Source organism: Rana temporaria, chromosome 2 (genome assembly GCF_905171775.1).
Source record: "Rana temporaria chromosome 2, aRanTem1.1, whole genome shotgun sequence".
Lineage (NCBI taxonomy): Eukaryota > Metazoa > Chordata > Amphibia > Anura > Ranidae > Rana > Rana temporaria.
In genome coordinates this window covers 135,175,227-135,187,492 of record NC_053490.1, presented here as the reverse complement: position 1 = coordinate 135,187,492, position 12,266 = coordinate 135,175,227, and the positions used below count along the sequence as shown (strand labels likewise).

Sequence of the window (12,266 nt, the reverse complement as noted above, 5' to 3'; positions counted from 1 at the left end):
GAGTTCCGAGTGGAGCTTCCTCTGAGATCTAGCCCAGTGTATTGTCACCGGCTTTGGTACTTTCCTGACTAATGGAGTTCTGGGGATTATGAAGCTAATTGCATGGTGGTCTGTCCATGGCAAAGGTTCATTTCCCACAATGTTAATTTTCAGATTTTGTCTGAAAATTAGGTCGAGTGTGTGACCTGAAACATGCGTTGGTCCGTGTATAAGTTGTTGAAGTCCAAATCCTTCCAGGTGGTTGATGCAGGCATCCGCGATGGGATCCTGTGAGGAGTTAGCCCACAAATTAAAATCCCCGAGCAGCAAAAGGTGCTTACCGCTAAGGGTGTAGGTGGAAATGAACTCCGTTAATGCTGATCTCAACTGCGATTTTGGCCCAGGGGGCCTATAGCAGAGGAGAATATGAACAGTCTCCTGAGAGTGAGCTTGAAGTTGAAGCGTAAGGGTTTCCATAAAAGGTAGAGGATTTTGGAGGACCGGTTTAATGATTGCAATATGCGACTTATGAATCACCGCCAGTCCTCCTCCCCTTTGCCCTATTCTATTTTCCGTTAAGATGCGATAGTTTGCTGGCACCAGTTCTCCGAGAATGGTGTTGCAATCGTCCGACAGCCAACTTTCCGTAATAAAGAGGCAGTCTAGATCGTATTGAAGTAAGAAATCATGGATTTCTGATCGGTGTTTAACTGCTGATCTAGTGTTAAGCAAAGCACATGATATGTGCTTGAGCTGTGTTGAATGATTGAAATATTTGATGATCGATCGATGATCGAACCTCAAAAGTTGATCTGATTTTAAAGCTATTGTGGTGGCGGCAGGCAATGTAGTAGCGAATTGTCTCAGACCCCAAATGGTTTCTGGAGAGTAACGCAACTTAACCATTGCTGCCAGTCACCAAGGGCTGGGGTGCGGGCGTAGGGTGAGAGAGGATTCGAGAATCCTAGCTCTAGGGGATTGGGATTTGGTTTTTGGTCCAGAGGAAGGCAAAAAAAACCCTGGGCAAGCTGGCCAATGTGCTGCGGCAGGGAAAAAAAATTCCTTCCTGATCCCTGACGGCGATCGGCACAAAACCCTGGATCAAAAAACTAACGGCTTGTGGAGGGGAAAAAAAAGGGGGGGGGGATGCTGGGTGTCACTGCTGCTGGGGTGTACCAAAATAATGGCTGCCAGGCAAAGCACAGGACCCGGGCTGGGGGGGGGCTGTCAGCGTGGTAAAAAAGCTATTTACCGATAAAGTTGCTGAACAGGGGGCCTCTGGGGATGTGGGGGTGAATAGCCAAAGCAAACTGTGCTTAGGAATTAAGGGTAAGGTAAAAACAAGCGGTGCGCCGGTAGGCCGCGGCTGAAGCCGCGGACTTTCCTAAGGTGCGGCGGCCGCGAGATGAAGCAGGCTGGCGCGGGGGTGAAAAAAACACCCAAAAACGCCGGAAATACACCCAGGGGGGGTGATTTGGGACCACCAGAAAGCGGGTGGCCGTGCGGGCGATAGATGCCGGCGAAAAGTAGTCTAGAAAGCCGCAGTGTGGGGTCTGTGTGACGGCTGCCCTGATAAGGACGGCCGTCAGAGGATCCCCAGGATATCAGGCCCTGAGAGGCAGGGTCTTACCTGCGGAGGAGAGAAGTCCTTGTGGAGAGCGAGATGCTGATTCCAGGTTCCAGGGAGCTTGTTTCATGGAGCGTCTAGCCTAGCAGCTGCCTGGTCTCTGACTGCCAGGTCTGGGTGGAAGCAGGCTCGTAAGCGGAAGGTCCGAAGCGCCCTACTCCACCGCTGACACTGACTGACTGATCTGACTGACTGAATAAAATGTATTCACAAAGCACTTGCTCCCTAATCTATGCTGGGTTCCTCGGCGTAACTCGTCGTAAGTGGCAGTGGGCGTGAGCCATGCTAATGAGGCGTGACCCCATGTAAATGATGGGCCGAGCATCATATGAGGGAAGGGCGCATTCGCGCCGTCCCGTGGACGCAACCCCGTGCGCATGCGCAGAAACACGTCGAAACTACTCCATAAGATACGATGGATCAATGCCTACGACGTGAACGTAACCTACGCCCAGCCCTATTCACGTACTACTACGTAAACGACGTAAAATACGACAGCTGTTCCCTGGTCCATACCTTTGCTTGAGTTGCGCCTCATAGATGGGGAATAACTATATGCCGGACGTAAGCCTTACGCAAACCGCATATATTATGCGCCGGGCGCAACTACGTTCGTGAATCGGCGTATCTCACTCATTTGCATATTCGAATCGTAAATCAATGGGAGCGCCCCTTGCGGCCAGAGTAAATATGCGCCCACGATACGACGGCGTAGGAAACTTACGTCGGTCAGGTGAAGCCTATTTTCAGGCGTATCTTGCTTTCAGAGTCAGGCGCATAGATACGACGGCGCATTTGTGCACTTACGCTGCGTATCTCGAGATATGTCGGCGTAAGTGCTACGTGAATCCGGGCCAATGTTTTTTTGATTATCATGTTTGGTTTTAAATATATTTGTATTTTTATACATATTTTTGTAATAAAATCTATAAAAAAACTTTTATCTGAGACTGTTATCTTCCGTTGTCATACGGTACCATTAAAGTCCACCCCAAGCCTCCTTTTTCTTATTTTATTCAAGCATAATTACCATTTACTGCACTATGAAACAGAGCATGCTGTATATACAGTATAAAGTATTATCCCTTAACCTCCTACACCCCTACTTCCCCTCTTCTATCCCATAGTCTTTTTTTCACTGCTGCCACCCCCCCTCATTATCGCACTTTCTGACCCTAATACTCTGTTCTTCGCTAATGCAGTGCAGTACTTGGGTAAGCTCACCCTTGCTCATACAAGGTTATGAGTGCCCACTTGCAGTTCAGGGGCCTAAAATATATTGAAATCTACATCTTCCGTGCATGTAATGGAAGTCTTGTAAGTTACATAGATGGTAAGGTTGAATAAAGACACTAATCCATCCAGTTCAACCTGTGTGTGTGTGTGTATATATATATATATATATATATATATATATATATATGTCACCACCATTTTCTATTTCCCTAGATACGCATCTAAAAGTTTTTTTGCAATTATTGACACAAGTACAAGTTATTATTTTGTGGAGCCATGTACCTGGGTTGGAATTACCTAGTAAGTTGCATAACAGGCAAAGGATTATTACCAGAAATGCAATAAAAATGGTTCAGGCTAGTTTGAAATTTGAACATATGTGTAAAATCTGATATACCATCTTAACTCTTTAGTTTGGGTAACCCACAAGGGAGAGTTAGTAAAAGCATATGCTTGTGCAAACAACTGTCCTTTTATTGGGTGTCTCTGTGCAGGTGTACTTGTGGCTTGCTCATATTTCAGTATTTTGAGAAAAAAGTAGAATTGATTTTGTACAATGTGAAGGTAACTCCTTTTGGAATCATGCCCACCAGGCCAACTTTTATTTGTCCTGTATATGGTAACTGAGTATCATGTCATGCCTCTATCAACCAGTTGGGTATCATAAATTGTGTGTGAATAATATTTTATGTTTCCCCCTTTGTCTTTGTATTGCTATGCTAATAATTTCAAAGTACTTCCATAAATAATTCTAAAAGAGAAAGATGGAAAATAGGTATAGCATGGTACCAGCAAACATGATGCTTCTGTACTGAAACAGAAGGAAGCACAAAGTAGTTCTGAGCATCCTTGAAGCTACAGTAGGTCTCAGAAAATCCCTGGGTCTAGAGCTGGTCTCTATTGCTGCTTCCCCATGGGATAAATTAGCAATCACATTTTAATGTTTATGACAAAAATGCAGTTACGAGATAGTTTGGTTTAGAAATTTGGACTTAAGGCACTAAATGGTATACTATTGTTATTCATATTTGTACTGCAACACATTTCAGATCAACTGAGTTCTTCATCAGGACCCTAGTTGTATGGAGCAGGTTGTACCACACATTAATACAGCATCATGAAATATTGTTTATTACTTAAAGTTTGGTTCCTTTATTTGCTAACACAGACTGGTACTGGCAAGCCAGTCCAAAGGACTATTGTATAGTGGACTGGTGGGAAGCAGGGTCCAAAGGACTATCCTGTGTTGAGAAGAGTAGCGGAATGACTGATTGCAATTAACCTTCATAACCGTGTTCTAGGTCTCTTATTTGCCTTATCCTGTCTATTTTATCAACTGTTACCTTGACTGAAAAACTGCAGGAAAATTATCATTACATTATGACAGACAGACATATTAACTGGATTGTCATATGGAGAACTTACACTATTCATTTACACTTCTCAGTACCATTCCCAGAGGTACTCCATGAGTGCCCTCATCGTGTAATATAAAACGTTATCTTGGGGTTAAGGCATAAATATTAATCATGCATTCACTCAGTGTAACTGGCTCATCTCCATTATACTTAAACCATTCAAACTTGAGATTTAGCACAGGTTCATACTCTAGACATTGTGTATGTTTGTAAGCCAGTGTTCATACTCTTGCAAATATATACACAGCAAAATATCAAGTTCTTATTGTATAGTAGAAAGAGTCTTAATAATTCATGTGAATATCCAGACATCTGTACATTCCTGAAAGTCTCTGTGGTAAAAGAGTTGCAGGCCACCAGTGATGCTACAGTGTCAGTGTCATTGACTGCCGGAGCAGACCAATTCTCTGGGGGACCCACAAAAGTTTTATATAGTCCTCCTGGGAAACCAACATTATTATTACTTGAAGGCAGTGGCTTTAAAACCAACCATGGTTTCTTCACTCCGCAAGCTCTGGTGAGCTGATGTTGCAATATTACGCCAAGGCTGCAATATCTCCAAATATCATCATTTCTTTATATACAAAAGAGCATAAAACCAAATATAAGAAACTACCCAAAAGTAAAGGATCCAGCCTTCCCATTGCAAGGACTGCTCACAGGAGGGGTCATACCCCATCAGGGAAGGAGACCGATGATGTTAGGAATAATTGTTTACAGAGACATCTTCAGTCCAGTTTGTCACCCAGTCTTTCTTTTTAATGGTCCCTGTCTTCTCCTCCAGAACCATGGGTCTCTCCTCCCGTGGGATCTTCACAGCATGGTACTGTGGCAGCTTCTCTTGGTAATGCTTCCTCTTAAAAAACCCACACTATAAAGAAAAGAGGGCAACATTAGGGAATATGACAAAGTAATAGGGAACAAGTTTGTGTGTACAACACCGTCCAGCTGTGTTATTGGGTCTGGAATTTGTAGAATACGTTTGAGGTACTAAAGTATTGGAGAGAGGAGTAGACTGTGTTGTCCATAACAACTAATTTTACTTTACAGTAATATGCTAAAAACATGACATTGACACAAAATGTATGTGCTTGTAAATATTTTATATCCACTTGCCGTCTGCATATCACCGCTATATGGTGGCAAAGTAACTCTCCTGTACCGGATCATGTACCTAGCACATGATCCGGCAGCACTTCCAGGTAGGGGGTATGTGCGTGCCATCAGCGCGATGCTTGTGCTGTGATTAGTCACAGCACACGCTGATCAGCAGGTGGTGGCCAATGACCACCGGCACCCACTGATCAGTGAGGAGAAAGCCAGACAAGGCAGAGCTCTGTCCTGTCAGAGGGGATGTGCTGGATTTTGTTTCCCTGCTGACAGGACAGAGCTTCTTAGGCACACATTTAACCCTTTGATCGCCCTAAATGTAATTAATGATCTATGCCACAAACACACTTTACAACCTCATCAAAAATAATCAAACAATTTCCAGCCTAAACTCTCTTCAGTTCCACCTAAAAATACTGATGGAAGGTGACTGACAATGAGTATGATCATTTTCATTGAAAACTCAAGTTTTAACCCCCTGCAAGGCCACCATATTGAGATCAGTTAAACTTGGTGGCATGCGATATGTTTTGTCCCACTTATTTTTTTTCTGTGTTGCAGATGGAGGTAGTATGCTAACATCTAGTGGGGGTTTTGGGCCACTATAACATGCTTACAATGTGATTTTGGGTTCTACCTCGGTCCTCCCTTCCTGTTTAGTGCTTGTTCATTTTTTGAAGCGTTAAGCTGCCTGTGGATGGTGCCAAGTCAGCAGGTGACCATACTGTCCAGACAGACTGAGGCTGATTTACTAAAATATTTGAGAGTGTTCACACAATAACATTTTATTGTGAGAACATTCTCAAATCCTTTAGTAAATCAACCTAATTTTGTCTAAGAAGGTACTGTATGTCAATGCAGCCTTTTTAGCAGAACACCATAAGTTGCAACCATAAAGGGTCCATTTGTAAAGCGCTTTACATATGGGATTAGCACTCCACTGACTCTGAAGTTCTGAAACCAGAAGAACGCTAAGTACAATCTTCTGAATGGAAGTGAAGAATGGAAAAACAGGGATGAGCCTTGTCAAGGCTTTACAAAGTCATGTGACTGGCCTCTCCTGGGCCAACACAACTTGCATTTTATGAATATGCTGGGATGTGGACTAATCTTGTAGAATAGAGTTGATATACACTCTCTATTAAAAATGTCTGCAAGGTGTACCCTCTTTTGCAAATGGAAGCTTACTTCTTATAGTGATGCTTTTATGATACACAGATGAACCATATAAGAAAAGTGGACAGTACCTTAGCATGCCTATGCATGGGAGAAACATGCAAGATAGTGGTTACTAGAACACAATACACTAGTATCACTGGCACTGAACACTGCATCAGCTTCTAACAACTGTTTATACGAGGATCTGTGGGCTTACACTTTCGTTTTTGGCTGGCATACAGCATGCATTAATTCAGCAAACATGATAAGCGTATTTAAAAACCAAGAGATCCATTACTAAATATTAAATATTAATAAATACGCATGTCTGTTAAAAAAATCATCTCCGCTCTGAATAATATTTGCAATCAAATCACACTGCAGCATTACAACTAGGTTAGTTTTAAACACCAGCACGTGATTAGGATATAAAGAATATTATGCAGCATTTCATAACACACTCGTGCTGGATGTTACCAGCTAGAAATCCTCCTCGGCCTGTCTCTGTGCCTCAGAGGGCTGTACCCCCAATTGTGCCCGATAGTAGTTTGTTCTATACCTGGCCTCTGCAGACTCTCTCTTGAAGAAACCACACTGGAAGTAATAGGTGAAGACAGCAATGAGCTAAAGTTTGGATGCCTAAGTTATGTGTTTATCTGTATTGCTTAGCATGAGAATTCAGTGTGATATGCTGAACAGAAACAAAAATACCAAAGAGAATTAGAACAAGATTGATATAAGATTTTTATCACATGTTGAAATGTGTTTTACCCTGCTACATATGAGCTGTGAGGCTGCTGATTAGACATGTGCACTGCCAAAAAATGTGTTAGTTTTCGTTTCATTTGTTTTTTTTTATCGGTTCATTCATAACGAATGACCCGATAAAAAAAACCAAATGAAACGAAAACGTACACGAATGTACGAATTTATGAATGTATGAATTTACGAATGTAAAAATTTACGAATGTAAAAATTTACGAATGTAGATCATAACGATCTACATTCGTAAATTTTTACATTCGTAAATTCATACATTCATAAATTCGTACATTCGTACTTTCGGAAATCAGAGAATTCCGAAATGTGGGAATTCGATAATCCGAAAACCTGATGATTCGAAAATATGAAATAATAACTAACTATTAACCTCCCTGGCGGTATGATTCTGTCTGAAAAAACATGCTGAAAGCGGTACAATTATTTGCAAGGAAATTTGGTGTTTTATACTGTAGGCCTGTGATTTTTAGGAATAACTCACTTAAATCTGACCAAACAAGAGTCTAGTAGGCATCCCGGGGATGACATTTTTTTTAAAACAAAATGTTAAATTATAATATAATAAATAATTGTAAATAATTATAGCAAGTAATAATATAATTAAAATAAAAATTATTCAATAATGTAATCAACTCAAAATCACAGAAATTTGCTCAGTTGCAGAATTGTTGCTGTCATAATTTTTTTTTTTTATGACGAATTTCCCCGCAAATTGCTATCGCACAATTCTGCAAGTGATTATAATTTATTATCGCTGTTTTCTAGCTGATCTAAAACCATTTTTGACATAAAAATACACTTTTGGTTGCTATGGACAATCTACAGTTTTCAGGCAGAAAGAAAGGTTTTTATTATATAAAATGACATGCAGGACACTGGGCAGACCACTAGGGACAAGGGGGGTGTGTTTTTTTTACATACAGTACTGTAATCTATAAGATTACAGTATACTGTATGTATAGTGTTTGTTTACTTTTTTGAATTTGGCGCCGATCTCCGCTCCCGTGCGTCGTAACGTCGCATGGAACGGAGATCGGCGGCACAGGAGGACGCTGTGTGAATCGAGCGCGGTCCCGCTCGCTCACACAGCGCGGTGACATCGCTGGATCCAGGAGAAGGTAAGCCAGCGCGCGCTGCAGGCTCTGCATATCTACCCCGAGCGTGACTCGGGGTTACCGATTTTGGTAGAAAAAATCAACCCCGAGTCACGCTCGGGGATACCGCCAGGGGGGTTAAATTATAGGTATTGTAATTTCCTTTCAAATTTGGCTATTAGTGAATGCAACGAATACAAATATATCGAAAGTTACGAATTACCTGAAATAACAAATGCCGCATCTAAACAAATGGAACGGAACAAATTAATAATAAATAATAATAAAACGTTTTTATTATTATTATTGTTATTTATTATTATTAATTCATTACGTTCCTTTAGTTTAGATACAGCATTCATTATTTCGGAAAATAATTTGTAACTTCATATAAATTTGTATTCCTTACATTCACTAACAGCCACATTTGAAAGGAAATTCCAATACCTATAATTTAATAGTTAATAATAGTTACCGGTAAGTTATTAGTTAATTATTATTTCAGATTTCCGAATTTACTAATTTAAGCATTTACCAATGTACGAATTTATGAATGTGCAAATGTACAAATGTACAAATTTTTACGAATTTACAAATATTTGGAAACATTTGTTAAACAGGTTTTCGTTAATTCGCATATTTCCGAATTAATGAATTTGTCGAAATTCGTTAAAAAACAAATTCGGAACAAAACAAATTGCACATATCTACTGTTGATAAGACTAACCCCTGGGATCCATAATTCAACCTAAAGCAACAAAGCAGTTTGTAAATGAATGCTTTTACTCAATTACCGGTACTAGATTTAGCAGCTTTCTTTTTGTTTGGTCTTTTGTTCTCTTCCCAGTCATCTGAAGTTCTCATTCAGCTGACAGCTGCATCAGACAGACTCTTGGGCTGATTACTATAATTGTTTGCTGCTAGGGGGTACCTGTGCTTGTTGTATTTATTCATTAATATTTGATAGTACCTTTATAGATTTATAATTATTTTGGTTAATGAGCACTTCTACTCAGAACAATGAATGACTGTAGGTGTTTACAGCTATATATGAGCTCTTATATTGTAGCTTATCAGCCCTCTGGTATTAAGATATGCTTTGATTGACCACTAATGCTTTGTATGTAAAGAAGGCACCCAACACAGCAATGTAATGGGTCTAGAAACAGTCATAGTTATTGAATGTTGCCATACTTGCACTTGCTTGGCAAAGTACACGCAGATGATCCTTTTGCAGTACTTAGATTTTTGCCCTATATGAACTTTGTGGTAATGATGTCTCTGTGGACCACTGACGGTACATGAGAAAATTTTGGTGATCCTCAGGGGTTCTGCCCCAAATCATCATTGTGGCAGATGTACACCATTTCCAGTATTGTTCTCAATGTGCACTGACAGTCAATAATGTCAGAGCCAATGCTGTATCCTGGCCTAGGCCAACAAGGCCCAGGCCTAGGGTAGCATTTTGCAGGGGGGCAGCACAAAAAGAGTTCCCTCCGGCTTGTGCTACACTTTATGGGGCGGACTGGGCTGAGCGGCAGATTAGTCTAGTGCCCCCATAAAGCGGCCGCACTGCTTACAATATGCAGGCGGTCGGCATTACGCAACTATGGGGGGGTGCCGCTTCTAATTTTGACTGTCCTATCATGTCCTAAAATATTGCATAAAATCAGCCAACTACCATCTGCAATTATTACGGAAAATTAAGAACCTTTTCACTCAGCACAACCGTATGATCTTAGTTCATGGACTTATCCACTCTAGGTTAGATTGCTCTAACGTTTTCTTTCTAGGGCTCCCACAGAAGTGGATAAAACGATTGCAGATTACACAGAATCATGCTATAAGACTAGTCACAAACTGCCCAAGGCGGAATCACATCTCCCCGGTGCTTAAGGATCTACATTGGCTCCCGATAGCAAAACGGGTTGAGTTCAAGGCTCTCTGTCTGGTGTTTCGGGCCTATTGGCAACTAGGCCCGATGTACTTATCGAAAATTACACAACACTACTGTCCACCCAGAGAGCTTCATTCGACTGATGCCCTGTTAGCGATTATTCAACCTAGTCGATCAGCTTCAAAGGGTGGACGCCGGCTCCAAACACTGGGGAATTCTCTTTGGACTCCGCTCCCTCATCAGCTCCGAGCATCCTCCTCCTTGATGGCCTTCCATAAGGGCTTGAAAACATTGCTTTTTTCACAAGCCTACGGATAGACACTTGGCCATCCAACTCTTAGCAGGACGCTGCCTTAATCCCAGGCTGCAGTCCATGGTCAGGGAGTAGGGATAGGCTTTTTGTATCCTGCCCCCCCCTCCCTTCTTTCTATACTTCTGTTTACTTTTTGCTTGTTCCCCTCTCTTACTTGGATGTCCTAGTTTCTTCTTTTTGCTCCTGGGAACTGGATACCCCCAGCTTGTTGGTAAGCGCTTAGATGCAAGTTTCACAACTCGCATTCTGTGCTTTATAAGCATTTATTCCAATCCAATCCAATCATCCTGGACCACAAACCTTCCTCGCTGTGCTATGTGTTTCTGCTGCACCATTGGCATGGTTATATCTTCTTAGTCCTCTCCATAAAATTAACAGTAGAACTATAGGCAACACTTTTTTTTCCATTTTGGATAGAGTAAGGGAGGGTTATAGCCCCAGTCAGTTTATTTTTTACCATCCCTGTCCCATTGCAGAGTTTTCCCTTCACTTCCTGCCCCATAGCCAAACTGTAAGTGAGAGGAAATCTATGCAAATAAAGGGAATCCATTGCCCCCCCCCCCCCCCCAGGCCCTCAGAACTAGTGTCCCCACTCAAAAATTTCAGGGCAGGTCTTAAACAACAAGGGGTATGGCTTTGACAGAAAAGGGTGGGTCATATTTAAATTAGGGGGTGCATGAGTTTAGTCAGGCCTAGGGCAGCACAAAACCTAAATACACCACTGGTCAGAGCACATTGATGCCTGATGCCTCCTCTGCAGTTCTGGCACCTGTGAACTCAGAGGGAGGTACCAGAAGTAGTGCAGAGAGCGCAGGAGGTGAAGAAGAAGGGGACTTTCAATGACAGCACCGATCACAGACTGTGGAAGGGAGTCTGTGTATGGCTGTAGTGTGATGCAGAGTGTGGTGGGGAGGAGGGGCAGAACGAGAGCATTGTAAGTATAAGGCAGCAGTGTGATCCAGAGGGATGAGGGGGCAGAGAGAAGGAGCATTGTGTGTATAAGGCATGTAAAATTCATGGTAGTGGTCCATGGGACTCAACATTTTGAGTTTAGTGGTCCATGAGGTCTGAAAGGTTGGTGACCACTGTCCTAGGATATCTGAATGCAGGCATGCCTTATGTGTCACATTTAAAGGTGGCATTACTCATAATCCTGTCTTCTTGTCCTTGCAAAGTTTCATCAAACATCCCATACCTCTTTTCACCACTAACAGCAACTTACTTTGTCAGTTATTCCCCAGTGGGATTGCAGGTTCTTACTTGGGGCACCATACTAAGTTACTTTTATTCAAACTTAGATTTGCAAACATTTATGAAATCTCTTGGTGAGTGCTAGATGATAACATTATTGATTCTATTCTTTTTTTCTGTGAACCTTTCTTAATACTGTCGATTGGCAAACAACGCTTGAGATGTTCATGGACACCAGAGGATTATATTTTAACAGTAATGCATGCTGATTCCATTTTGTAAAGTGGTGTGGAATGAAATTAATGCAAGTGATGTAATTAGGAAATGAGCAAAATCCTGCAAAAGTGAGAAACAAAGCAAAACATGGAGTACTGGATTAGCATTGGGTATCGCCATTACTTAAGTGGAAGCACTTAAGCTGAATGTTGTATACAGTGATATCATGTTAGGTGCTGGATAACAC

At 41.7% G+C, this 12,266-nt stretch overlaps 1 protein-coding gene across 3 annotated transcripts in view; it reads right to left on the bottom strand.

Moving 5' to 3' along the window:
- Window positions 1–3,957: 3,957 nt before the first annotated feature.
- The window catches only part of ITGA7 (integrin subunit alpha 7), a 189,463-nt gene continuing 181,154 nt past the window's right edge, over window positions 3,958–12,266 (bottom strand). For 2 of the 3 annotated variants that reach the window (XM_040341146.1, XM_040341143.1), the window contains exon 25: window positions 3,958–5,131. In XM_040341146.1, the coding sequence (XP_040197080.1) occupies window positions 4,961–5,131 (171 nt within the window). In that variant the 3' untranslated portion in view covers window positions 3,958–4,960. Of the gene's footprint in view, window positions 5,132–7,005; window positions 7,123–12,266 lie in introns of all 3 variants that reach the window. The other variant, XM_040341145.1, reaches the window with a different exon arrangement.